The following is a 27,154-nucleotide window of genomic DNA, read 5'->3' as shown; positions in this document are numbered from 1 at the left end:
TCGATGTAAAAGCTAATATGATACAACAAAGAAACCCCGTGAAGCAATCTGTTAAAAAATATAGGTATACTCATAATATATACAGTAACAAATAAGTAGCAATAAAATGATTTCCCAGCATTCCTCGTCTTTCACGCTCTCTTTTTGAAACCAGTTAACCGCCACCCTGTTTCAAAACGAAACCTGGCTTAACAGAGTGTCAGTAACAGTGTGCATTTTAAACGCATTTTTCTTTCGAAAAACCAGCAAAAAAAGGTCACGCGTTTATTTACTTTTTAAAATTCAACATTTAGCAAGAACCGGTTGTAAGGACATAAAAATGAAAGTAAAGATACATCGTGAAGAATTATGATCTTTTGTTTATGGATGTACATATTGATCAAAAAGTGCCCGGTCATAAAAGCTCTTTGTAGAAGACATTCAAGTTCTAAATCTGACACTAACATCACTTTCTCTGGACACCACAACCTTACTACAGCTACCTGCCTTTCATTTCTGTTAACACAGCCAGAGCGCTGCGGCACCAAGGCTAGCAGGAGCGAAAGCAGCGCTGCATGCTGGGATAGGCACCCTTGTGCACGGCTAGCCCTGTTGAAACCAAGATGGCGGAATTGATTTTGTGGAGATCAGAGAGTGGAACAGGCCTCAAATGAAACATCAGTTCAGTAATCCAGGGACCTCCGTCGTTAACGCAGCTGCAGCAATAAACCCCCTTGCCGTCTTGCTGAAACCTCGTCGTGACTAGGGGAATACCTTGCACAACCAAATCACACTATATACACACACAACTGAGAGAGAAAGTCTCGTATGAATTCCGACGAGAAGCAGGACTGTGAGTGTGCGCCACCACAGGCCGAGCCAGCCCCTACAGGAGGATCCGACAGGTCGGTACGGGGCTGGGGAAAGGGCCGGGGATTCCGGTCGCGGTCGGGCAAGTAGGAGAGAGGAAAGGGAGAGGTTGCCTGTTTTGTACGGCAGGTGCAAGGTTATTAATCCACCGTTTATACCTTTCCGCGTCCCCGTGTTTGGAGTGTGTGTCTTTCGTGCTCCGCCTTTAAAAAAACGGTATCTTATTCTGATAAGGTTCGGTTGCAACATTTGCCAAGTCTTGTTTTTGACAGTTGGATGTTGACAGTAAACAAGTTGCTTTAGGCCGTAGGCTGTACTATATGTTAAGAATTTCAAAACTGTTACAGTCTTGCAAGCGCTTACCTGGTTCCGATTTTACAGTGCTTAAGAGAATGAGCCATTTAAAGTGACACACGGAAAGCAGTTATGGGAAATGCCATTCTGTTTTTAGCATCTAAATGCACAGCAATAGTTAATCATGCACTGTCATTACCCAGTAAGGCCTGTCAGCTGCACGGAGCTAGCTAGTTACTGTTACCCGGGTAGTATATAGGGTTATGACGTTTAGTGATGCACGATCAGATATTTTCATTAAACTACTTTCGTACGGCTCGCATTAAGGAGAATGACGGCATTGACTTGGTTAATAGAGCAACTAAGGTTTATCCTTTGCTAGGCCCCTCCAGTGCACCGTGTCAAACATATTTACTCTATTTACCAATGGCAGTATGCAAGCCTTTAAATTACCCATAGTAAACGTTTTGAGTTACAGGTCTATTTTCTATTAGATTATAGAAGTTCTCATATTATTCCTTTTGATGTTTATACATTTCTTTGATTTCAGTTTTAAAAGGAGCTGTATAGTGGTGGTTTGTGTCTCTGTTTTTCTATTTTATGAATTGTATGGGGTAGTTCCATATAAAAATAACTCATATTGTGAATAATGTAGAAGTGTCCGTGTAGCTGAAGTTGTCATCTCTCCTCAAAGCAGCGGTCTCAAACTTAATTCCTGAAAGGTCTACCTAGTGTCTTTTGATTTTTGTTTCACTCCCCTGATCTCGGTTAAATAGTCCGCTTAATGAATTAATAAGCTTAATTGAAATACATCGAAACCAGTCTTTGATGTGCTAACTGTAGATAGATATTTATAGATAACTAACTTTGATGAAGTTAATGTCATGTGTAGTGAACGGTAAAAGACATTTTGTAAATAAAAATAGGTTCAATGTTGAATTCACTACAAAAACCAGAAGACACAAGGCCCTCCAGGAAGTAAGTTTGAGACTACTGCCTTAAAGATATCAATGACCTTTGGAGCAGTGATTGATATTTTCCACACCAAAACCACATACCACTACCTGTAATACTGTTTCCTTTGCCACTACTCAGGATTAAAATGAAAAGGATTTTTTTCACACATTTCAGCATCAGCTGCACGTTGTCTGCATTGCCATAATTTGTCACTATGAGCACATGAATAGGTTTTTAATGTATACAGAAGAGAAAGGTCCTTCCAGTGTTCCCAAAGTTATCTTTAGAATAAAAAATAGTTACAATTGTCGTGTCAGACCAAGTGTGATTGATCTGGAGAAGCTGCTACGTAAACTTTCCATGCTGTCATTCATACTAATCCTCTGAACTGTTCAAAGCTGAGAACAAGAAGAGTCCAAACCAGTAGTAGGTAGTCAGTTTTGACCTCAGAGTTCAATGTGTTTGTGAAAGGGTAATGGAAATTGTGATTAAAAATCTGATACCAAGGCACAACTAGACTGTGCGTTATGTCTTTAAAGTAGGCACTCTGCAGATTTTTCATGGAATGACATGCCTAGAGTAGACAAGTGTAGTGTCAGGTTGGGAGTGTAAGATTTGAAACTACAGAGTTAATTTCACATTTTAAATCAAATACTTATTAGACTGGAGATTTAGGGTTATGTGAATTCTAGGAGAAGGATAATGTCCAAATGGTATTCAAATAACTTAACTAGTGCAGTGAATGTTGGTGCTGGTGTGGACAGTATTAGAAGAATTCGAGATAATAGTGCAGTTTTATTTGTAGGCATACCCCCATGTGTCACTTGCTTGAAGTATTTCTCGCAACAGAACATCATTTTTTGCTTCCCATCTGTTCACTTTCTGAAGCAGCTTGATACCCAAAATATAGGACTGAAGTCATAGTACTTCATTTAGCAAAGCAAGGTTCCCATCTCTTGTCATTGTACAATGAACAAAATGATAGAACTTTTATCTTTGTTGAAAGGTTGTGACAATTACTGTACAATGAACATAAAAGCTTACTAAATTAAACGTGTTTTTTCCAGCATGCATTATTTTAACCTGATTTTTTTGTGATAGTGATCATGTTTAATGAATATACGAAATCGACCCATTGAGTGTGATTTTAGTGTGTTCTTTCAAAGTTTTCTTTTTCTGTCAGAAATGAATTCTTTATCCAATATTGTTTTGCATTGCTTTTAGATCACCAGGAGAACCTGACATAGAGAACCCTGAAGCAAGCCGAATGTGAGTGAAATGCTCGGGGGCTTTATTGTTTGCAGTACCATGTCTTTACTCTGTAGTTTTACCTTTATCATCACAGCATCGGTCGTGTATTTTTCTTTAACACTGGTTTTGATGCCAATGATTTTTGACCCATTGAAATGTCTCACATACTTTACTAAATGTTTCAATGCATTATTTTTTTACTTGAAGGTGCACATTTCTGTAAGCATGAACTTTCTCCAATATAGAGGTGTATGCATGGCGTTTTTTAAGGCATGATCTTATTTTCATACTCCAAATACTTGTGCACATATCGTTGTTCAAGAAAAGAATTCGAGAATTTGTGCCTTTCTTCAAAAACACCTTATTCTTTTCATTTTATGTGTGCTGTAATGCAGTAATATTTCATTCTAATTTGTGTACACTCTACTGCTGAAAATGAACTCCTATAAGACTTTTATGGGTGCTTCAGAATAATTTCAACTTGCCTAATAAAATTTTACAAGTTCTGACTTGTGAGAGAGACCTTCTCCGCCTTAATAGTTTTCTACAATTCTTCCACGTTTGAGTTTTTAAAAGTACTTTATCTGATATTGTTGAAGAAGTGTGCTGACTTAGTTTTATGTTCACTGTAGGTTTTGTGGGTGGGCTTGTGAGCTTTGAACTTAATTTGGGGACTTAATTGTGAATAAAAAAATGTGGCCTGTCTCAGAAAAACTAAATGCATAAGAGAAAAAAATATATTAAAAAAATCATTAGGGTACAAAATACCATGGGCAAGCTATGAAGATACTGTTGGAGAGGTGTTTAAACTTCTCTATGTGAATATCCAATCCATCAGTATACAACAGTTCCTTTCAGAAGAATAAAAACCATCCTGGGTTAGTCTTGTATTCTAATAATACAAAATTAAGAAAACAAAGATAAATTATGCAGTTTTTTTGTTCTGTGAATTTAAGATGTCTTCAGAGCCTTTCAGTACCACCATTTGTATGTGAATCTTTTATTATTCTATTAACAATAAATGAGACAGCTGGTTTTCTGCTGGCTTTGACAAATCAAACAGCACAATATATATGTGTGATCCATTTTTTCCTGTCTTCTTTATTCTAAAATGTTTCCCTCTTGGGTTGCTGACAATTGGCTGAACCATTAAAGACATTTGCTTGGAGCACAGGTTGGGCTTTATAGCCCAGACATTGCAGTTCAAGTAGGTAGCTGTGTCAGCATGCATAGGCTGCTAAAGAACAAGTAAAGATTTATTCCATGATGAAAAGAGAAGAAAAGAAACACAACGTTTCGGCTGTGGAGCCTTCTTCACACCCGAAGGTATCGCTTTTCAGCATGGAATAAATCTTTACTTGTTCCATTGCTAGTTCATGTCTGTTTAAAGTCATTAACTATCTGTGACTGAGATTCCCAATGTGTCACTACACAGCTGCAGGGATAGTATTGATATGAATTGGCCAAATCTCTTCCCACAGATGTGTCTTCCAGATTGTGTATAACCTGCAAGCTTGCACAGACATCAGTAAGAGGCAAGCCACTTCTCCAGTTGCAGCAAGTTCTTCTGCTTGACACTGAGCCATATTGGCTTGCAGTGAGCTTGCACTGAGCCATATTATCACAGTGTTGATGGGCATGTTGGTGTGATTCCCTGTCGAGCAGGTTTAGAATTAATTGCCAAAGAAGCCAAATAGTAAAACATTTGGTAATTTTATAGCAATTCAGTAGATTGCTAAAATATGGTAGCGTTCGTAGCATGAATTGGGTAGATACATTTCTTAAATTAAAATTACAATATTTTATATGCATAAGTAGTAGCCTCTTTGAAGAGGTTTTAAAGTAATCGTTTGCATGTCAGGATTACACAATCTTGGGCTATAACTCATAGGGTTTGATTAGACCTTTTTATTCTAAATTGGCACACTCTAATGTAGCTGTCATCTCCAACTAAGGAGCCCTGTTCTCCATACTTCACAAGTTATTTCAGCAGTAGATGTGCACATAATTTGGACATCATTCCACGCTTCATGTGCCTTATTATAATTGTATTTTATGTGGTATTTGGGGTTCATTTGTTCACTGGTTCATGCCAAAAGCTGGAAGCATCAGATACCAAAGGCCAGACAGCTAACTGCACCGATTTATGTTTTGTTTAGTGTATATTTATATTTTGGTGTTATATTGGTTTGGTATTTTGAAGTGTATCATTCACTTTGTTCTTGTTCATGCAAGCGATTGTATTTGTACTAGCATCTAGGTGACCACAGAACTCTACATAACTACAAGCATATATATGTTTTTCTGAATGTGTATACGTGTATACAAGCATACTGTATATATGTTTTTCTGTACCTTATATATCTCAACAGTCGTATTAAGATAAATAGTCTTTAAGGGATTTCAAAAGACTTGTTGGATTTTCAAAAGTGCTTGAAGACTTAAAGCTTAGATTTAATGTAGATAGCAACAAAATTAAGTAGTGCAATGTTAAGTTACCATGAGTGTACCACATATGTCACCAAATGCTAAACTTTATAAATGACAGAATAAGAAATTCTTTACACCATTTTAAATGTAAATCCCTGAAAACTGAGTTTAAGGTATCTATTTTAACCTTAGAAATAGAAAAATCATATACCATTTGCTTTAAATGAAATAGAAAACCTAATTGTTTTAAGTTCTATTTTTCCAAATTATCTGCCGTTTTCCTCTGTCAAATGATTAATTTTTTATTTCTGCTGCTATGGAGACAGAAAAAAGGCAACCAGTGCCAGTGAACCTGATAAACAAGCAGGTCATTGCACAGTAGGCATTTTGGAGGATGTTTAAATATATTAAAGATAGGGTTGTTGGTCTGTTGTGAGTAGGTAGCATATTTTTAAATAGAGAAGAGTTTTTATAGAAATGACAAGTGGATAAAACAAAAATAGGTTGGTTTTGTAAGGTGGCAGACTTAGTATATGTGAAGAATAATGGATTAATTGTAGTGCTAAACGTCTGAAGGATAGGGACACATCAACAAAAAAGCTAATTTGGCCTCAGATATATAGTATGCAGACCCTTGCACAGTTTTCACATTTTGTTGCTTTAAAGCTTTTCATTATGATACTAGGTAGTCTATGATACTATGTATAAGTACCTATTAATATGTTACACACCCTACGCTATGCATTGAAAGCAAAAAAAAGTAAATACATCTATTACATGAAAAAAGGAAAATTAATGTTTGCATAATTATTCAAACCTTTTCCTGAGGTAAAGTAAATTAATGCACACAATTAGTTAAGTGGCCTCTGTTTGTGGGCTATAATAGTTCAAATGATTTTTGATTCAACTGAAGACCAAGAAGCTTTCAAAACAACACAGTGATAAAGCTGTCCATCGACACAGATCAGGAAAAGGATATAAAAACATTTCAAAGGCACTTAATATAGCACCATCCCTGCCGTCAGTCATGGTGGTAGCATTACTTTGCTGTAGTTATAGTTCTGCATCTCATTAGCAGAGACTGGGACGCTTGTTATGAGCACTTTAAGATGATAATGAAGATAAAACAAATTACTGGCAAGTCTTAGAGGAAAACCTGGCTGAGGCTTAATACCTAGGCAAAAAAATCACCTTTCAATAGGAGAATGACCCAAAAGCTACACCAGAGTGCCTTAAAAATAAGAATCCTATTCAGAATCTGTGGAAAGATTTGAAAACATCTGTCTTGTTAGACACCCAAAAAGACCAGTGTGTGTTAGAGCATATATATGTTCACAGATATTAATACTTGTGCAGTTAACATATTTCATGTGTTTTTCTTTGTTTTTTTGCTGAAATGTTTTGTTCCCTATCTTAAATAAGAAAGTTACAGTCAAAAGTAGGCCATCCAGCCCATTTAGCCTGTTGGATAGTTATTAGTTAATGGGAACTCATCCAGCCTTTTCTTGAAAGAAACCTGTGTATCCGCTTGAACAACAAGGCTGGGTAGTGTGTTCCATATTCCACAACCCTCAGATTGAAGAAGTGCCTTCTGTTTTCAGTTTTAAATGCAATTCCACTTAGTTTCCACTCGTGCCTTCTGGTTAATGTTTTTCCTTAGAAGCTTTCAGCTTGAGCATTCAGTTTTTGAATAAAAAAATCATTCATATTGTATTATTGTGTGCATTAGTTTGTAATTTCACAAAATGGGACACCATAGGAAGGGTCTGAATACTTTCACAAAGCACTGTTTGTAACCTATTACAGGTATTCCACATCTAACACAATAGAAAGGCTTGTGTGAGGTGAAATTGCATTAGACATATTGCTTTAAGATGACTAGATTTTGGTTAATGCTTTTCGGTTTTGCATTTTTTATGTCTACATTTTGCTTATGTTTGAAGAGAAATTAATCAGCACCGTTAGAGCAAGAGGGGTAGCCCTAGCACAGCTTGCTTTAATGTTGTCCGTATTCGCACAGGTGATTCACAACATTACGTGTTTGTTCATTGTTCTCGTTTAACCTAATCACTTCAAGGTTTTGCTCTCAGCTTATTACTTTTCTAGTTCTCGTTCTGTCACTACGTCCACTGGAAGCACTCCCAGACTTCTGCCACTCATTGTGGTTTCAAAGGGAGTCGCCCTGCCCCTTTCTAGAGATGATTGGGGAATCCAGCTGTGGTTTCAAATCCATGTCTATAAGATCATGTTCTACTGATATCAGGTGATATCTTAATCCAGGGCAGTTTACTTCCTTTTACACTGGTATACCCACACTGTCCTCTGGCAGACCGAGGCCAGATGGATACTGGCCTCACTGGAGTTGCTGCAGACTGACTAACTAAAGTGATGCTGATGATGATCATGTGGGCGACTGTGCCCAGCACACTAAATCCAACATAAAGATTGTTCAGCATATGTAGTGTTTTTCATGGCTCTGGATCAGCTTGTTTCTTGTAGGTATAGACTTTAAACCTCTCGTATTATTGTTTTCACTTATTGTACTTTTTCCAGCCAGTCCTTACTAGTCAGAAGAGAGCTTCCTTCACATTCAGTTATTTTTATTACATGGTGAAACTGCCTGATGATAATCAGGTGTAATCCCCCCACCATATTTTTTTTTTTTCAAAAAAGCTGAAGTGGATTAATAAAACACATTATACTCTTGCAGCACTAGGTTTTGGTCTAGTCTGACATTGGCTGACGTGGTAAAGTAGCAGAATAAAAAGACATCTAAAGTGAAGCTCTGCTTAAATAACTCCTGGAGGTACTCTTAGTTGAAATTAGTTGAATTCATACCAGAAGAAAGAACATCCTTAAATTTTTTTTTTGCTTCAAATGAAACCCTTTCAGCATTTTTTTGTTTTACTTTGTGCAATTCCAGACAAGCTTGTGAGAACTCTTTGGCAACCTGCTGCATGAGGTGTTGTTACTTTTGTCTAGCAGGGCCTTTTTCTTCTGGGCCGTGCCAAGCTGTCACTGGGGTTGGATGTGCCAGTGTAAAAGAGTCTAGATTCAAAATGAAATGTGTGAGCATTCAACATGGAGTACAAAAATATGGATCCAGTTAAAATTAAAAAAATCAGTTGATGAAATCATTCAACATATACAGTAACTGAAGAAGTGCAGTACAGAGTACAATAATTGCTGGGGTTCTCGGATGAGTCACAGACTACTTTCAGACGCTAGAAAATGTATTACAGGAAAGCCAGAATGAATATTCCCATCGAAGAGTACAGTCTGAACAGGAGAATTGTTAGGAAGCTAAGAGAGGTGGTCAGAGATTGAGTACTGCTGAGGCTTTGAGGTGTCTGGTTCTATCACAGGGGCACAGAGGAATAAAGAAACGGTAGTATGAGGAGAGACGAGACCGGAGATAAGGGCAGAGCGATGAATATATCAGTGGGTAAGGACAAGGAACTTTAAGCAGAAGCAGGAAGCCAGTGAACACTGCACAGGCTAAAGCTACATCAAGGGGATGCTAAACTAGCCACGGGCTTGTGGATAAGTTGAAGAGGTTGGATTCCTGTTGCAGAGAGGCCAGCTAGAAGAGAGCAGGTAGTCAGTTCTGCAGAGAACAAATGTTTAGACAAGAAGCGGACTGCAGCAGTTTAAGAAGTGCAGAATCCATTAGATATTGTTTAGAGAAAGAAGGCACTGAATGTATTGGAGGAATGTGTAGAGAAAAAGAATGTTCTTGGCAGCAGAAGAGAAACAGTGTAGTAGTTTCAGGAGAAGTAGAAAAAGAGGGCAGAACATGAGGGTGGACAATCAAAAAAGCAGAGATTCTAAAGGGAAGATAGATCTGAGCATTATCCGCAAAGTAGATACATTTCCAGAAATAGCCTACATTTTGGAAATAAAGCTGACAGAACTAATCTAGAGAGAGGAAAGAGAGGGATAGTACTGATCCTTGGAGAGTGTCTATAGAGTGAGGGTGACATGAAGAGAGAGCCATACCACTAAACCTGGCTGGAGCCGTCAGTTAAAGAGATGGTGCCATCAGCAATGTCAGAAGCAGCTGACAGATTAAGGATAATTACAGTGGAGAGAGATGCAACACGGGAAGCATGTCCATTAGTGACAGACGGTAGTATAGCTTCTGTGGCATGTATGGAGTGAAAACCAGGCTGCTAAGGGGTCAAGCAGACAGCTAATGAAGAACAGCTTGTTCAGAGACAAAAGGATGTGAAGAAACAGAAGAAAGTAACAGTAGGTTGCTAGGGCGAGGAGGACTTGAGATTATTATTTTTTTAAGAATACAATTCATGCAAGCCTCTTTAAAGTCATAAAGTAACCCAGCCAGAGAGTACAGAGTTGCTGAATAGTGAAGAAATAAAGAGGAAGAAATTAAAGGTAATGGTCCAGAAAAGTTGAGCAAGGATGGGATCTAAGGCACATGTCAGTAAGCTAATGATCCAAGAACAAAGTGAATATGGTTGAGTTAAGAATGTGGGATGTACAGTATGGGGGAGCAATCGTGAATGATAGGGAAAGTGCAAGACGTAGAGCTGGCTGTGAAGGACAGCAGGGAGAGAGATTAGTGGGATGCGGTGTGGATGCAATGTTAAACATATTGGACTTGTCTACTGTACTAGATTTATTAAAATGTTGCAATTTCAGATACAGTATGTATTTTCCCAAAATACACAACTCTCTATCTCAGGGTAGGTTTAATCTTTTTTATAGATAATTCTTGGCTCCTTAAGTTTTGACATGAGGCAGATTGTAGTTTATACCCATGTGATTATTTTCATACTGTTACTTAGAACATTTCAATAATTTGTGTGATTTTCCTATTTTGTTCTTTTTGCTGATGACATTAAAAAATAGTCATTTAAAATCAAAACTTTTTAATTGAGAGAAGTTGAAAATGCACATATCCTTATTAGTTACAGTAACATTTATTATGAATAGAACAACAGAACAGAAGTATATTGGCTGATTACAACATCACCATAGTTGTATAACAGTTGAATTCTTATAGCTTATAATCACCTTGAGTTCATTGGTGCAGTGGTTTCTGTGGAACACTACAATGAACACGAAAGTGTGTTTGCTAAAGAACACAAATATTGGTACATTCTTGTGGAAGCAGTGGAGTTCATTAATGCTGAAAAAATAACTCAGATATTTGCACCTTTTAAAAATATAGGACTATATTGCATATTTGAGAGACCAACTTTCCCCATCTTTCTTTGAATAAACAAAAGAATAGTTTTACTGTGCAGCAAACCATTCTGTACAATAGTCTTTAAAACACAAAACGGGAGGAAGATGTCTGGCCTTAAAACTGTTGCCATTTTGTTGGACTTGTATTTAGATGTCTTCATTCAAGTGTTTTCCACAGCTCCCAGTTATGTAGAACATTCATACAGTGTTTCGTTTCATTTTCTTAATTTCTGTTTTCCTTTATATTTCAGGGAAGTATTATCAACAGAACTAATGACATGCATACTAAGATATTGTTTTGAAATTGTTTTGTTTCCTATAGTTTGTTTTTTCTGTTGGAAATATCTTGAGATTGGTATATTACTAATTGTTCCATAAAAAGTTGCTTTTATTTGTATTGGAAATGTATAATAATATCTCAGATACAGCTACATTTGCTAAATGGTTGGTCATTTTAATTACGTAAAATGTAAAATTAGAAAATGTGCTGAAGTGGTACTTTACTCTTTAGTAATCTCTAGACAGAAGTAATTAAGCCCTGACGCACTGCTCCACTGTGTCTAAATACAACTCTTGCTATGTTGTTCTTATGAATGAGCTTCATACCTAGAGGCTGTACTAATCCTTGTGCCTCCTGTTTGAATATTTGGTACAGGAAGCGAGCAGCTGCAAAGCATCTAATAGAGCGCTACTACCACCAGTTAACTGAGGGCTGTGGAAATGAGGCCTGCACGAATGAGTTTTGTGCTTCCTGTCCGAGTTTCCATCGTATGGATAACAATGCAGCGGCCGTTAAGGCCCTCGAGCTTTATAAGATTAATGCAAAACTCTGTGATCCTCATCCCTCCAAGAAAGGAACCAGTTCTGCTTACCTAGAAAACAGTGCCAAAGGAGCCCACAACAACTCGTGCAGTGACAGAAAAATGAACCGGAAGGAAGCGCACGCTGCGAGAGATGACTTTAAAGGTAAGCCATTCGAGGGCGTTCTAGTGCTCTTACTGCTCACGACGCATTGTTCCTGACATTAACAGATCATCACCAGCGTTTGGAGTAGTGGAATACATTAATCTGAAGGAGCTGTCGTTTTATGTGAGCGCTACATTACCTTGCAAGCGTTCAAACCTTTCCTGTGATGTCCCATTTTGTATAGATATGATGCATACACATTTTTTTTATCTGGATGTTGTTCAAAACCTGAATCTTCACTTTGAAGGGTAATATAAGTTACATTAAATGTCAGCAAAAACTAAAGAGAAAACACTGAAATAAGTTGTATTAGTCTTCAGACGTATAGAATGGATATGCATTTAGTAATCATACCTGTGAACTCAGTATTTGATGGAAACACCTTTGGCAGCATTTGCAACTGCAAGCCTCTTTGTATACATTGCTAGCTCCTTTTCACACTGGTTTAGTACACTTGGCCATTCAAGGGCATTCACTTTCTTATTCTACAGCCCTCCAGTGCAGCTTTGGATCACTCTCCTGTTGAAAAGTGCATTTTTGTCCCAGTTTTAGGTCATGAGCAGGTTTTGCTTTAAGATTTGTCAGTACCTTACTCCATCTATGTTCCTGTCAGTCTTCACGAGCTTTCCAGTCCTTGCTGATGAGAAGCACAATTCCAACATAATGCTTCATCTGCCATGCTTGAATGTAGGAATGGTGCTGACTGAGTGATACACTATGTTGGGTTTGTGTTAGATCCATGTTTAACCACAAAACCTTTAACTATATGTTTGCACTATTACTTAAAAGATTTGTTGCTAACCACTTGTGAAATTTGAAATGGGTTTTCCACTCTGCCATACAGTTAAGCTTTGTGGAATGACTGGGGTATTGTTGACTCATGAATATATTCTCCCTTGTCAGCCATTTGCCCTTTTCCCACTTTCAAAATCACTGTCGGGCCCAGATGCTTCCCTGACCAGTTTCCTCCCTTGCCCAGCTGCTCTGCTTGGAGGAACAGCCTGACCTAAGCACCTGTCTGGGTGTTATATGTACCTTTCATTTATTGAGTCGATTGGATATTCAGAGACTTTGATGTTTTTTCATAAAAGGATATTAAGAGACTACTGTTTTTTTTTCAATTCTTATGCAATTGTGATTTTTAAATTTTTCTTTAACGTTGTTCATTCAGTTCTTCCTGTTTTTTGCTTTAAACGTACATACCAAATATAAATTGCTGCTTCAGTGTGTCTAGACTGCAAGCTTTAACGAAACAAAATAAAAAGCTGTTCAAGGGCATAGACATTCAAGGCACTTTAAGGAAGCACAATGTATTGTAAACTTCATGGTGAGCTTTTACCCAAGCTTTATAAAACTTTAGTGATTGCTAGAAACTATTTTCTTTCTCTTGCCTTCAATTCTGCCCCTTCTTAATATAGAAAATATTAACAGAAATTATTTAAAGAGTCAGAATCTTCAACCATTTTATTGATCCTGGTTCTCGGATGACTAGATCTTAAAATTTGTTCCAGGAATAAAAAAATGGAGTTTTAAATAAAAAAAATGTTTTGTGCATGCCTCAAAACAAGATTTGTGTTTGTCAGTAATTGAAAGCTTAGCTCTAGCTAATAAGCGTATTGGAATGTGTATTGCACTATGATACAATACTGTCTTTTCAGGTTGTTTGAAGAGCCAAGTAATAAAGTATGAAAGTGTAGCACACCCCTCCCTCCTGCTTTGCTGCATGTAGCAGTGTTGAACAAACCAGAACTTTAATAGATTTTGGAAAAAATTGCTAACAGAAATTTCACGGGCAAAAAATATAAAAAATATTTTGTCTCCACATTACTTGAAAAGGAGTAGTTTTTCTTTAGAAGGCAACTCAAAGATGTTCGGCAATGTGGCTACACATTGTAAGCTACAAAATAGCAGAAGCCATCCACTTGTCAGCATCCTGTGTTCTTTGCATCATAAAAACCTCTAGCAGTTTCCCTGAAGCTGAAATAAAAGCTTCTGTACATTGTTGTGTTTTGCTGTACTATGAGTTTCAGGGTTCATTTTATCCTGTCACATATTTCTGGAAAGCACAAAAACAACAGGATCAACACAAAGCATGCCTTTTGTACTTGTACACTTCAGCAGTAAAAATCCATATTTATACAGTATGTGTTTATGTAGTAGAAACATAGCATATTAATCATACCCTTTTTAATGCTATTTTTCTTTAATCTATTTAAATATTTAAGAATTTGTTATGTTCACTTACCAAGAATAATAAGGCATAATTAACAACACAGCGTCAACTAATAGCTAGAAAATGATACAATAATACATTTAATAAATCAACTTAGTTTATAAAGGCATTTTATGAAGACCACAGAAATTATTGTAACAAATGATTGCTTTAATGGATAAATGTTTGAAGTTGAAAGTGTTGGTCAAATTCAAAACTGAAATCTGCTGCACTCTCAGCTGCTACTAAAAGTAACTTCTTAAGTTGAAGTATGATTGAGTTTCATCTGTTGCATAGATGTTCTTGGATTGCTAAGTACAGTAATTGAATATAGTGAGAATATAGTGTTCTCATCCCACCATTCCAAGAGTGTCTTTGATCAATTTTATCAAAGAAATTTTAAATGAGTGGTCTGTTTTTTAAAGTTATATCACATTTGCTTTATCTTCAAATCTGTAATTTAACAAACTCAGTCTTGGCAGCCAAGATCCATTGTGGGAAAACTGCACCGATTTGACAGTTGCTGACTGGCACTTGCCTATTAGCTTGTCTTCACAGAGTAACTGGGTGAGAGGGTGAGTGTCTGTCTGCAGGTTTTTATAATGTGATGTAAAGTTGAAGTCAAAATCGTAATGTTAATTTTAAAAGCTAGCAAAACAAACTGGATATGAAAACAAGTCTGACAGTTTAAAAGCAAATGCTTATTTTCTTGGAATACTTTTTAACTAGTGACCTGTAAATCACACACATGGAGTACATTCCCTTTGCTTCCATGATATGTAGTTTGATCTATGGAAGTAGACTCCATGGTTTTTGGCGCAGACTGAGTGTTTATTGGGTTTCAAGTTACCAAATACAAATATTATCTTTGATTTGAATTTCTGTATAATTCTCATCAGTGTAGTACACACATGAAGTATGTACAACTCTGGAAGTCAATTTTGGTTGAGTTGAATGACAGGTGGAGGTGCAACAGATATTGTTTCATATTTGCTTTTTATTCACTTAAGAAATGTGACAAAAAAAGCATCTTGCATGTAAGTTCGAATACAACAAAAAATAAAGTTTTTGTTTTTCTGTCCTAGATTTGAATTACCTGACAGAGGAGAAGGTATATGAAATCCTGGAGATCTGTGGAGAGAAAGAAGATTATTCCCCATTGATACGTGTGATTGGCAGAGTCTTCTCTAGTGCTGAAGGCTTGGTGCAGAGCTTCCGCAAGGCTAAGCAACACACTAAAGAAGAGCTGAAGTCCCTCCAGGGAAAGGACGAAGACAAGGATGAGGATGAGAAGGAGAAAGCTGCCTGTTCTGCTGCTGCTGCTGCTATGGAGGAAGACTCAGGAGCCTCCTCTTCCAGGATAGGAGATGGTGCCACGCAAGGAGACAACAACGTGCACAAGCTTGGTCCTGACGAAGTGTCTGTGGATGTTGAGGCAGTGAGGAGGGTCTATAACAAACTGCTGGCCAATGAGAAGATAGAAACCGCCTTTCTTAATGCACTGGTGTACTTGTCACCCAACGTGGAATGTGACTTGACGTACCACAACGTGTACTCAAGGGATCCTAATTACCTGAACTTGTTTATCATAGTCATGGAGAACAGCAACCTCCACAGCCCCGAGTACTTGGAGATCGCCCTGCCTTTGTTTTGCAAAGCCATGAGCAAGCTGCCGCTCCCTGCTCAAGCCAAACTGGTTCGACTGTGGTCACAGTACAGCGCGGAGCAGATCCGCCGCATGATGGAGACCTTTCAGCAGCTTATTACATACAAAGTGATCAGCAACGAGTTCAACAGCCGCAACCTCGTCAACGACGACGATTCTGTGGTAGCTGCCACAAAATGCTTGAAAATAGTTTACTATGCAAATGTCCTGGGAGGGGACGTGGACACAGACCACAATGAGGAGGAGGATGACGAGCCCATCCCCGAGTCGAGTGAGCTGACCTTGCAGGAGCTCCTGGGGGAGGAGAGGAGGAACAAAAAGGGCCCCCGGGTGGACCCGCTAGAGACAGAGCTGGGCGTAAAGACTATTGACTGCCGCAAACCACTCATCCCCTTTGAGGAGTTTGTGAACGAACCACTGAACGATGTGCTGGAAATGGACAAGGACTACACCTTTTTCAAGGTCGAAACAGAGAACAAATTCTCTTTTATGACCTGCCCCTTTATCCTCAATGCTGTAACCAAGAACCTCGGACTCTATTATGACAATAGAATTCGAATGTACAGTGAGCGGCGTATCACTGTCCTTTACAGCCTGGTCCAGGGACAGCAGCTCAACCCCTATCTACGGCTGAAGGTCAGGAGAGATCACATCATTGATGATGCGCTTGTAAGAGTAAGTGCTTTTCTTAATTCCCTGTATGTCACTAATCTGACTAACCGATAATTTACCATTATTGACACATCTAAGATCACAGCATAGACTGAATACAAAGAGTTTGTTTGTTTCTGTTGATTCTGTTTGTTTTTTATCTGCTTTTGAAAATGTATTTTAGGTTATATATATATTGTGTTGAACATGCAGTTGTTCATAGGTACAGATTAGGTCCATTCTCACTTTAATGTATTATATTTTATTAATTTTAACCTCTTTAATTATTGTCAGTGCCAGCTATATATCTTTCACAGTCATCTACTTGTGTGTACATCTACTGTACATCTGCAAGAAGAATCATCTTCTTGATGATTCTTGTCGTTTCTCGGGAACGTCCATGTAAGAGTTGTCTACACCTCTTAACCATAAGATGAGAAGCATTTTAAGACTGTGAGGGAAGTCGTTTCATACAGAAAAAAATGTTTTTTGTAGTAACAAATTGATTACATATTTTAAAGAAACAAGCGAGGTGAATGTTCTTTCCAGGACATACAGCATAATCTTTTACTGCACTTTACATGTGAATATACTTCGCATTGATTTGCATTCAGGAACTTCAGGTAAACTTTCAGTGCCTCTGCTAGAAGTTCTTCCGCTAGACTTTTCCAAAATAATATTGTCCTGTTAAATCAACCTGTTACAATGCATATTTTATTAAAACAGTTAAGATCATGACTCCCATGTCCCACCTAGTACAATGTGAGTTGGGCATTCCAGATAGTGTGGAGCACAGCAAACATCAGAAACCGAAAACCTTTCTCCTGCTAGAATGAAAAAAGGTGATAGGAACAGAGTTAAAAAATGTGAAATCCAAGCAGTTCTCACAAGATAATCTATGTTGTTAGAAAATAGAATAAAATGAAAATGATAAAATGTTTTAATGATAAGGGTGTACCGTGGACTTAACAAGAAAAAAAGTTCTGAAAGACCCTGAAATTAGTCTGTTTTTGTGTTTGATTTCTGTAGTAATTTCAATAGAATCAAAGCCTGGCACAATATTGCAGAAACAGCAGATTTAAAAAGCATTTAGTAGATTAACCAAAATTTACATCTGGCATGGGTTATTGTGAAGCTTTAAGAACAAATATTAATTGGGCTTATATAATGGGGAATTCACAATAGTCCCACCATGAAGCTTCAAAATCCTTTTTTAATTGTTGGAAGTTACTAGTGAATGCAAAGCTTGTAATTCTTACTGGATTGTGTACTTGAGTAGATGTGAATAAGATTACTGACAATTTAAGTTATCTTTTTGATGTTCATGTGAATTATTCTATATGTAGGCTAGCTTTCTTTTGTACCTTTATATTTTTGGAGCACAACATCTGACCTTTTATCTAAAAGTTTAATCTCTTTATTTTAACCTGTTAAACTGACCAAAACCTGAGCAGTTACCAATTTGTGTTCACCTTTTAAAACTTAATAACACATATTAAGACTTACCATTTAAAGAAATAAAAAAAATAGTTTTGATTAACACACCCACCTTTTTTCCAAAGGTGTGCCAATGCCATTCATTTGTGTGATTTATTGTCCAGTGGTCCTTTCATACTGCTCAGTTTGTTTTCCAGCTGAGCTTTAAATTTCTAGTGCTAATTTTTTAATTGATATTAAGACTTTTGCCTAACATGATTTTGTCATACGGTCCTGAGTTTCTAAGTGACCCTGCTTCAGGAGTATATCTTCCAACAAATGTACATTACAGAATACAAATTCAGCCTCTTCATAATTGCTTGCCCTTATTTCAGACTAAAGTGTTTTTATATGGTTTATGATGAACAGACATAGCTGGCAATGAAAATATCTTAAACACTCCCTCAGTTATTTTTTTCCTGCTGCAGAGGTCCATTTCAGTTATTTATTTCAGGCAAACACTTGAATGAGAGTGGACCTAAAACTCAGGTCCTAAAACTCAGTAATTGGTGCAAGGTTGATGCCAGTTACATTGAGACCATCTTTCTGATTACTGCTAGCTCATTGCTAGTAGTTGATTGATCCCAGAACTACATCTAGCAATTCTTGAAACACCCTACTGCTCTGCCACTTGCTCTTTGAAAGAAGTAACTCGAGTTTTTAATGAACTATAACCTCTCTTTAATTTCATCTTGATCCTTGTTGCTTTTTTTTCTAAATGAGCTTACATGGTGTCAGTCATTTTACAAATAAAAATAAAGTAACTGCCAGAACATGGGAATCTGTAAATCAAAGTGATCTCTACATTTATTTACATATATAGAATGTACAATTGTTGAAAGCTTGTGGCACAGTAGCTTGTCTCTTCCTTTCACTACAGTGTTTGCATATATTACATTCATTGTCTAATGCAAGGTTTGCACTAATTCGTGGGTGGCAATTTTGAATTGCTCCTTCGGCTTATTGCTTTTGAAAACCTAAACATCTGTATCTAATGAGCTGCTACCTATTTTTATAGTAAATACTGATTTTACCTTTAACTCTGGATTTTGTAGTAATTCGCTTAAGGTTGAAACCTGCTGTGTGTAAAATGCTGTTTGTCTCAGGTGTCACTCCATAAGCACAAAGCTATTATCTTTGATGGAGATTGAGAACATTAGCAGTTAAGTTCATCACCCAGATATGTTGCTTTTTTTTTTGCTTCTCATAACTACCAGAAGTTGTACAGTGCATCTGTAGGAGTCAAAATACAAGAAGTCTTCTGAGGAGAATTTCTTGTTAAAACTGATGTTGATGATGTATCCTGCTGTCAGCAATATATAGCTGAAGGTGTGTCAGGGTTTAGTAGGTTATGTTTTTACTTAAAGGTGAAATGCATATTGCACTCTCAGAACCTTCTATTAAGTTGCATGCTAGTAACTTATGATGTTAAGCTTATGTTTGTGTAAAAATATTTTTCAAATGGGATTGTTTAAATAGAATATTTCTTGTCCTTCAGGGATAATGATGATGTGTTTGGATGGTGGCTGACAAAAAATGTTCCTGGTACTTTGACTCCAACCGGTGTTGTTTTACAGCTTGTGCAACACCATACTTAGTGTCTGTTCTTTTTTGCACTGCAGCTTGAGATGATTGCCATGGAAAATCCTGCAGACTTGAAGAAACAGCTGTATGTGGAATTCGAAGGAGAGCAAGGTGTAGATGAAGGAGGAGTTTCCAAAGAGTTCTTTCAACTTGTAGTAGAGGAAATCTTCAACCCCGATATCGGTAATCATCCTCCACAGTGTTTATTGAAATTTGCAAGACTAATTCCTAACTATATTTGTAATCTAAATTTGTGTTACCTGTTTGTGTTTGGAAATTCTTTTTTTCCCCTTATGTTACATTGCCTGATACGGTGACTTGAATATACTGTAAATTGTGGTGATGTGCCACAAGTATTTTATTCCTATTAAAAATTAAGGTTAAAGTAAACTACTTGAAAGGATGGACTGTTCCAACTTGGTTGATAAACAGCATTTATTATAATACTTCTGCATATCTAGTCAGGTATTGACATTGTGTGAGAGTGTCTGTGATCACGTTAAGAGTCAGTATCATCTCTTATCTGTTGTTTTGCTAGTTATATTGCTTGTATTATTATTTTCTGTTTTGTTATGTGGTAATTTTTCATGTTCTTCTTTTTAAACAAAAAAACTCTTCTTTTAATAAGCACTGAAAATTCTGTGTAGACATCTGCTTTTTATTGGGCTTTTACCTGTATTCAGTAGGAGACCGGGAAATAAAACTGATCCAAAGCATTCTGAGGTCTTAATGCATACACCTATGTTCCACATGCTATGATATCGCTTTTAAAAATATTTAATGCTAAACAGTTATACCTATTTCTTTTGTGTAGTTTTGTGTCCAGGATCCCCTGTTTTGTTTTACTTTCTTTATTATTTTTTTCTAAGTTTATTACGTTTGTAAGTAGGTACACATTTATAGCTCTGACGAGAGTGCAAGTCTGTAGGTTTCCCTCTGTGACGGCAAAGTTTATCTCAGTAGAATTGGGATAGTAGTTTGGAATCATATAGCTTAAAGTGCAGTAACCAGATAAGGTGTAAAAACAAGATGATATGAGATGGTAATCTGTTAAGATGATTGTATTTGTTCAACATGGACTTTATATAACACCATAATCTTTCTTTTGCAGGAATGTTCACATATGATGAAACAACCAAACTGTTTTGGTTTAACCCTTCCTCATTTGAAACAGAAGGCCAGTTTACTCTCATTGGTATTGTTCTGGGCCTTGCCATTTACAATAACTGTATCCTGGATGTGCATTTTCCCATGGTGGTCTACAGAAAATTAATGGGTAAAAAAGGAACCTTTCGGGACCTGGCAGATTCTCATCCGGTAACTGAAGACTTTGATTTTTTTATACTCTTGAGAACTCCAGAAAATTGTTTGGTGGTTTGCAGTTTTTTTTATGTGAAGTGTCCGTCTGCTAAAATTCTGTGCTACAGCCTTTTTTTTCAGCATAACAGAATCTTATTCTTAAGTACATCTCACCTCTGTAAATAGGAAAATTATTAAATCTCTGAACATCTTTAGTTTCTTATCTTGTAATTCTGAAGTTTGGATCTTGTGTACAATGCAAAGATTTCATGGAGTTTCTTTTTAGAAAAGCAATGTTTTACAAAAGCATAATAGAATCAAGGTATTTCAGTGGTTTTATTTAATTGCAATTACAAAAAAACAGGATTTAAGAACATCAAGGACTGACTATTTGAAGACACCAGATAAAAATGAAATTCTTTATACAGATAATACTTTTGGATAGACTTAAGATGCTCTGTGCTAATGTAGCAAATTTCATTTTTTACAGCTTTTAAAGCACTCTTAGCAGTTTGTGTTTTTTATATGCCTGTATTTATAAAGATCTAGTCATTTTTGTTCAGTTCTCCAAGATGCAAAAAAATCTATTAATAACATGATTTTGCCAGGTATCATATTTTTAAGAGATTAATCACAATTTATTGTTCAGTTGCAGCCTTTGCATGGCTAGCATGCCTGCATTTCAGCACTCACTCACCTCATCCCTTTCCTGTTCAGGTGTTGTTTCAGAGTTTAAAAGAGCTTCTGGAGTATGAGGGCAGTGTGGAAGAAGACATGATGATAACTTTCCAGATATCACAAACTGACCTTTTTGGCAACCCTCTCATGTATGATTTAAGGGAAAATGGAGACAAAATACCTGTTACTAATGAAAACAGAAAGGTATTTAACAATTTTAACTAAAACATTCTACATAACATTTAACATGAAGTTAGCTCAGTATCTTTTCACTGTAGTCCTGTAGTATTTTGATCAAATTTTGAAAAACAGGTTTGACTTTGGATTACTTTTCAGTTTCACTAATGACCTTTATTTTGCAGGATTTTGTTACCCAGTATGCAGAATACATCCTCAACAAAGCTGTCGAAAAGCAGTTTAAAGCCTTCCGAAGAGGGTTTCACATGGTCACAAATGAATCCCCTTTAAAATATTTATTCAGGCCTGAGGAAATTGAATTGCTTATCTGTGGAAGCAGGGTAAGGTCACTGGATTCTGGGAAATACTTTGTCTTGTCATTACCTGTTTTTTCAAGCCCAAAAAATGTAAATGCTTGTTTTGTTGTTTGAAACATAGAACCTAGACTTTCAAGCACTTGAAGAAACAACAGAATATGATGGAGGCTACAACCGAGACTCTCGTATTATTAAGTAAGTCTTTAATTTAGCTTTTATGAATTTTTTGGGGTGGAAGGAAACAAAAATTTCCATATTTATATGTGACAGAGCTGAAATAATCTCTAGTCAGTTTATCATTTTTAAGACCGCTTAAATAGTTGGATAACCCTAAAAAGTTTACTTTTCCTGTGAAATTCTTTGTCATCTGTAATCACTTCTTCACACTTAAGAATGCCAAAGTGAATATTTGTTTTAAAAGCCAAACAGGAGCAGTTAGTGTCTTTCAAAGCTTTAAAGCGGCCATATGTAAGTGAATATGGCAGCATCCTGAGACTATGGGATTAACACTGAGAATTATTGACACTTTGGAAGAAAGTCCTGGGATTGTTAATATCCATCCGTTTATATTCACCATGTTTTAAAACATGGCAGTCTTCATAGTTTTACTATGATTGACCTGGTATAGTTTTTTCTAAGTGTTTTTGAATTGAAATATTGTAAGAAAAAACAACCCTACTTAGCTTTCTTATGTGATTAGCCAAAGATATTGAGGAAGAATAGAAAGTATCTACTAAGCTGTTCAGCGTATTTGCTTTTTACCATCACTGTTCTAACTCTAACATTGATGGTCCAATACATTCTGCTGATTTTTAAAGTCTTTAAATGAACCTCCAGTCCAGCCAAGGCCAGATTCCATAGGGCAGTGTGATTTCTCTCTTCTGTCTTTTGACTTGCGGAATTATAATTCTTTTCATGCACATCACATTTGCTGTCATTTTCTGCAGACTAAAACTGAACATAAAGATTTTTATAAAGAGACTGATTTAAAACTAATTAACATAACAATTTATCACAGAAAAAGAGTAAGCTCAGAATACATAAAACATTTTAATTGCTTATTTTTATAGGGACTTTTGGGATATAGTTCATTCTTTTGGAGAGGAACAGAAGAGGCTCTTTTTACAGTTCACCACAGGCACGGACAGAGCCCCTGTCGGGGGGCTTGGCAAACTCAAGATGATTATAGCCAAGAATGGCCCAGATACAGACAGGTAAGATGGTTAGCAACAGGAGGAGATTAGACTGAAAACTAAAGAAAGATTTGCAAAAGTAAATCGGAAACAGATAGGTTTTTGCAGTGTCCCAGTCATATCTACAATTAAAACTTCTCATCTTCAGTGTTGACCTTCACTGTAATTTAGTTGGAGGAAGCTTATGTTAATATAATGTATGAAAGTGCTTTTTATACGGTGCTTTTTAAAGTATTATTTCAGTTGTTTTGCGCAGAAAAGTCCAATACAACAATTTCAATAGTTAATCACCACCTTATCACCCTAACCATGTCCCCTAATCTCATATTACGCCCAAATTTATACACAAATTTGAAACACATGTGGAGACTAAGTTTTATCTTAGAGCAGCAGTTTTTACACATTTTTACATATTTAAAAAATCATAATTCATAAAAAGTCATAATTCTGTGAATCCCTGCATTTCAGACGTACTTCTGATCTGGTTGCATGATGAGTTGCTTCTCATTTTATGTTCTCCACCCCTGGTCCTGGATAGCCCCAATCCCACAGGTTTTATAGGTAACCATTCAATTTCTAAAGATTTAGAAGAACTTATTTCTGATCCTTTAAGTAGAGAGTGTTAAACTAAGTAATTTGGAGATAATTTAGATAAAAAATCAGAATACACTTCAGCCCTGAAAGACCAGAGTTCCCTTACCTGAAGAGATATCATATGTTCTCAGTCCTGAGAGTAATATGCTTCATGGTGACCTATAAGATGTACTGGATTGGAGTTCTCCAGGAGCAAGAATAAAGACTTCTCTTGTGGAGTCTTATGCATCTAATGCAAAATTCATTCTGAACCATTATAACCTAAATTTAATAGATCGACTATCATAATTATGCAACTCTTTCCCCTGCACTTAGGCTTTTCTTCCAACAACTGTGTGCAATAATATGTTTTATTTACAAATGTTTTGTATTGTAGAACAGTGCTCAGAAAAACTGGGTTCTGTACTGTAGTACATGCATGTAACAAGTAAACACTCTAAATGAAATAAAACTGAGAATAAAACAAACTGAGACATGAACAACAGTATTAAAAAGACAAGTTTTTAAGAGAGCTTTATAAGTGTCCACTTAGATAAAGTTGCAGTTTATCTAAAGGATTTGGGCAGTGAGCCCCACAGATCTGGTGTTGTACAAGATAAAATAAGAAGACCTTATTTTCAGATTTCAGGTTACGTGTTTGACCATGCAGTCTACTCAGTAGGTCCTATAGTAATGCCTGAAGGTAACCTGGAGATAGAGTATTCTGTGCTTATTTGTAAGTAGCAGAACCTTAAAATCCACTCTAAATTTCACAGGGTCCAGTGTAATTTACACAGCAGTTACATAATGAGGCAGAGGACATAATAGTTTTAGTTAGCACACAAAACTCAGAATTCTGGACACACTGAAGTCTATTTAGTACTTTAATAGATTCTACACTTGGTAAGGCGTTACAGTACTCTAATCTTGTTGAAGACGTTTAACTATCTCAGCATCAGACAGAGCAAGGACCTTATCCAGGCAGTTGCGCAGATGGAAAAAAAAGATATCCTTGTGACGTTTCTAAGATGGGATTCAAATGACAACATAGGGTCAAAAATAACATCAAGGTTTCTAACTTCAGTCAAGGGTTTAATTTCAGCATCGTCAATGACCCTCAAATCACTGACTTTGCATAGCTGTTGTTGGGAGCCAGTAAGCATTCCAAAACATGTAAAGACCTGAGGCTTATGTGTGGGACATACTGAAGTAGTCATTAAAACTTTGTACTTGACAACATTTTCTGCAATTTTGATTTCTCTTGTTCTTGTACAAATAAAATATGTTAATTTCTGTATTTTTAAGCCTTTTTATTTAATATAATCCATGTTAAAAAGAACGCATGCAGAGAAGTGTTTTTGGGTCTTGAATTGGAAGAAATGTTTTCAATGTTACTTAAGGCAAATGTGTAACTCATTGCTCTTTCCCTAGGTTACCAACATCCCACACTTGCTTTAATGTCCTCCTGCTTCCTGAGTACACAACTAAGGAGAAACTGAAAGAGAGACTTTTGAAGGCCATTACATACGCCAAAGGCTTCGGCATGCTGTAAAAGATGCATTGGTGTAAAGAGGGGATATTGCAAAGAACTAATTGTTTTTGGAAGTTATTGTCCCTATAAGAAAAAAAGAAAACAAAAAACAATCAAAAAAACGGCCATGCAGTAGTGAGCTCCAGTAGTCTGTGTCTGTACCTCCCTTCCCTTCTGAGGGCAGTGGGCTTGAGCAACAACTTGTACTGTTTGTATGATCAAACTTTTTTTTTTCTCGTTTGTGTGAATGTTACATATTCCTTCTCATGTATGTACAGAAAAGATTTTTTTTCCTTACTATTTATTTTAAGGGTTAAATCAGTTTCTTACAACATCTACTTGGAGTTGAGCCTTTTGTTTTTTCTTTTCTTTTTTTTTGTGCGGAGGGAGGGATGGGAGTATTTCAAAGAAGCGAAACTGTATTCTCCCTGGGAAATCTTGCCATTATTTGTAAGGCAAGAAGTATCTTGTAGTCTCCAGCTCTGCCACCTTACCTTCTTTGTAACCTCATTCGTTGTGGAGCTGTGGTGTTCTTCACCAGTCTGCTTTGGATCTTCAAACATTGGACATGGTGTAATATGAATAAGTGCTGTTCTGGCCTCACTGAGACTCCAAATTTTTCGTGAATAAAGATGGAAGGGAGACCTCGGAATGTTAAGAAACTGAAGCTTTGAGAATTTTTCTTTAGCCCCAGCACAAAAAAAGCCCACAAAGCCTGTCTCACAGTTGTTATGTCCTTCTCATAAGTCTAGTAATTGCAATAGTGTTTATTACATGTTGATCATTTGTAAAAGGTCTAACTTGTGCTTTGAATTTTTACTCAAAAAAAGATGCATTTTCAAGCAAACAGTACAGAGTGCTGCAGAGAAAAAAAAAAAGATTGTTGTATAATCATTAAGCGTGTGAAAGTGCACTTATAAAAAATGTTAGTGGATTGTATTAACTGCCTGTTATCATTTTTTTTTTTGAACATCAATCACAAGTCTTCCCAGCTTTCCCTTGTTTTGACAGTAAGAGTTTCTTACTTACACAAGTTATTGTCAGGAAAAAAATATTTTGAGGTATCTATGTTTATGATGTTACTGCATTCATTTGTAATGCCATTTGGTAATTTGTGCTGCTGCTATAGGCCAGTGTCCTGCATCTTGCTTTAAAACTAAAAGGTGTTCTGTCTGGAAAGAAAAGGTTATTAACATCTTTATTAACTGTGAAGTTTTTAAATTCTGACTTTTTCGTTTTTGGAATTAGGAGATATTAGTTTACTTCTTTTTGGACCTTCTAATTTCAAATGCACATTGGTCAATTTTTAGTATTTTCTGAGCCCCTAACATGTGAGAAATACTTTGAAGTAAAAGCAAATATGTACATACTTTAAAAATTGTGAGAGCCAAATGTGAATTTCCATCCAAATTTAGCTATACATTTCTTTCTACCACTCATCCACTGCACAGTTCCTCAGACACAGATACTGGAAGGTGTGTAACTTTTACGGCACTATACAAACATTCAATATATTAAGAACAGCATGAAAACAATTTTCCATATTAGATATTCAGTGGGAAAAGCATAGAGTGACCTAACATCAACAATGTGCCCTGATCCATGTTTTCTGTCGCCCAACCTGTTATCCTCAGATGCTGTGTTTCTGCAAGTGCCAGAAAAAATACAGCTCAGCAAAAAAGCAAAGTGTTTTTAAGTTTCTGAACTAATCTGTAAGGGAAGTGATTAATGGTTCGTGAATGGTTTATTTGAACAGATTTCGTCTAAAAAATGCGGCTAAAAAAGTAACACATGGTGTGTAAACAAGTTGTTAAATAAAAGTGACAGCGTTTTTCATCA

At 36.6% G+C, this 27,154-nt stretch overlaps 1 protein-coding gene across 2 annotated transcripts; it reads left to right on the top strand.

Moving 5' to 3' along the window:
- The first annotated feature begins 573 nt into the window (after nt 1-573).
- On the top strand, nt 574-27,154 carry ube3a (ubiquitin protein ligase E3A). 2 transcript variants are annotated; one of them, XM_088913307.1, is made up of 11 exons: nt 574-884; nt 3,325-3,369; nt 11,648-11,958; nt 15,256-16,511; nt 19,586-19,730; nt 20,659-20,864; nt 21,564-21,728; nt 21,887-22,042; nt 22,140-22,213; nt 23,089-23,232; nt 25,216-27,154. In XM_088913307.1, exons 1-11 carry the CDS (start codon nt 808-810, stop codon nt 25,334-25,336), a joined length of 2,700 nt encoding a protein of 899 aa, XP_088769433.1. In that variant the 5' UTR covers nt 574-807; the 3' UTR covers nt 25,337-27,154. The 2 variants fall into 2 exon arrangements, with proteins under 2 accessions (XP_088769433.1, XP_088769434.1); XM_088913308.1 differs by having other exon boundaries at nt 800-884; nt 11,844-11,958.

This window comes from Atractosteus spatula, chromosome 4 (assembly GCF_055471065.1).
Source record: "Atractosteus spatula isolate fAtrSpa1 chromosome 4, fAtrSpa1.hap1, whole genome shotgun sequence".
In the NCBI taxonomy this organism is placed as follows: domain Eukaryota; kingdom Metazoa; phylum Chordata; class Actinopteri; order Semionotiformes; family Lepisosteidae; genus Atractosteus; species Atractosteus spatula.
The sequence above is the reverse complement of the archived record's forward strand: the minus strand, read 5'-3'. Positions and strand labels throughout refer to the sequence as shown.

Excerpts from the sequence above, each read along its gene's own strand:
- ube3a (XM_088913307.1), top strand. The coding sequence starts at position 808 with ATGAATTCCGACGAGAAGCAGGACTGTGAGTGTGCGCCACCACAGGCC. Across the intron at positions 3,370-11,647 it reads AACCCTGAAGCAAGCCGAAT|GAAGCGAGCAGCTGCAAAGC; the intron begins GTGAGTGAAATG and ends TATTTGGTACAG. Across the intron at positions 21,729-21,886 it reads TTACTAATGAAAACAGAAAG|GATTTTGTTACCCAGTATGC; the intron begins GTATTTAACAAT and ends TTTATTTTGCAG.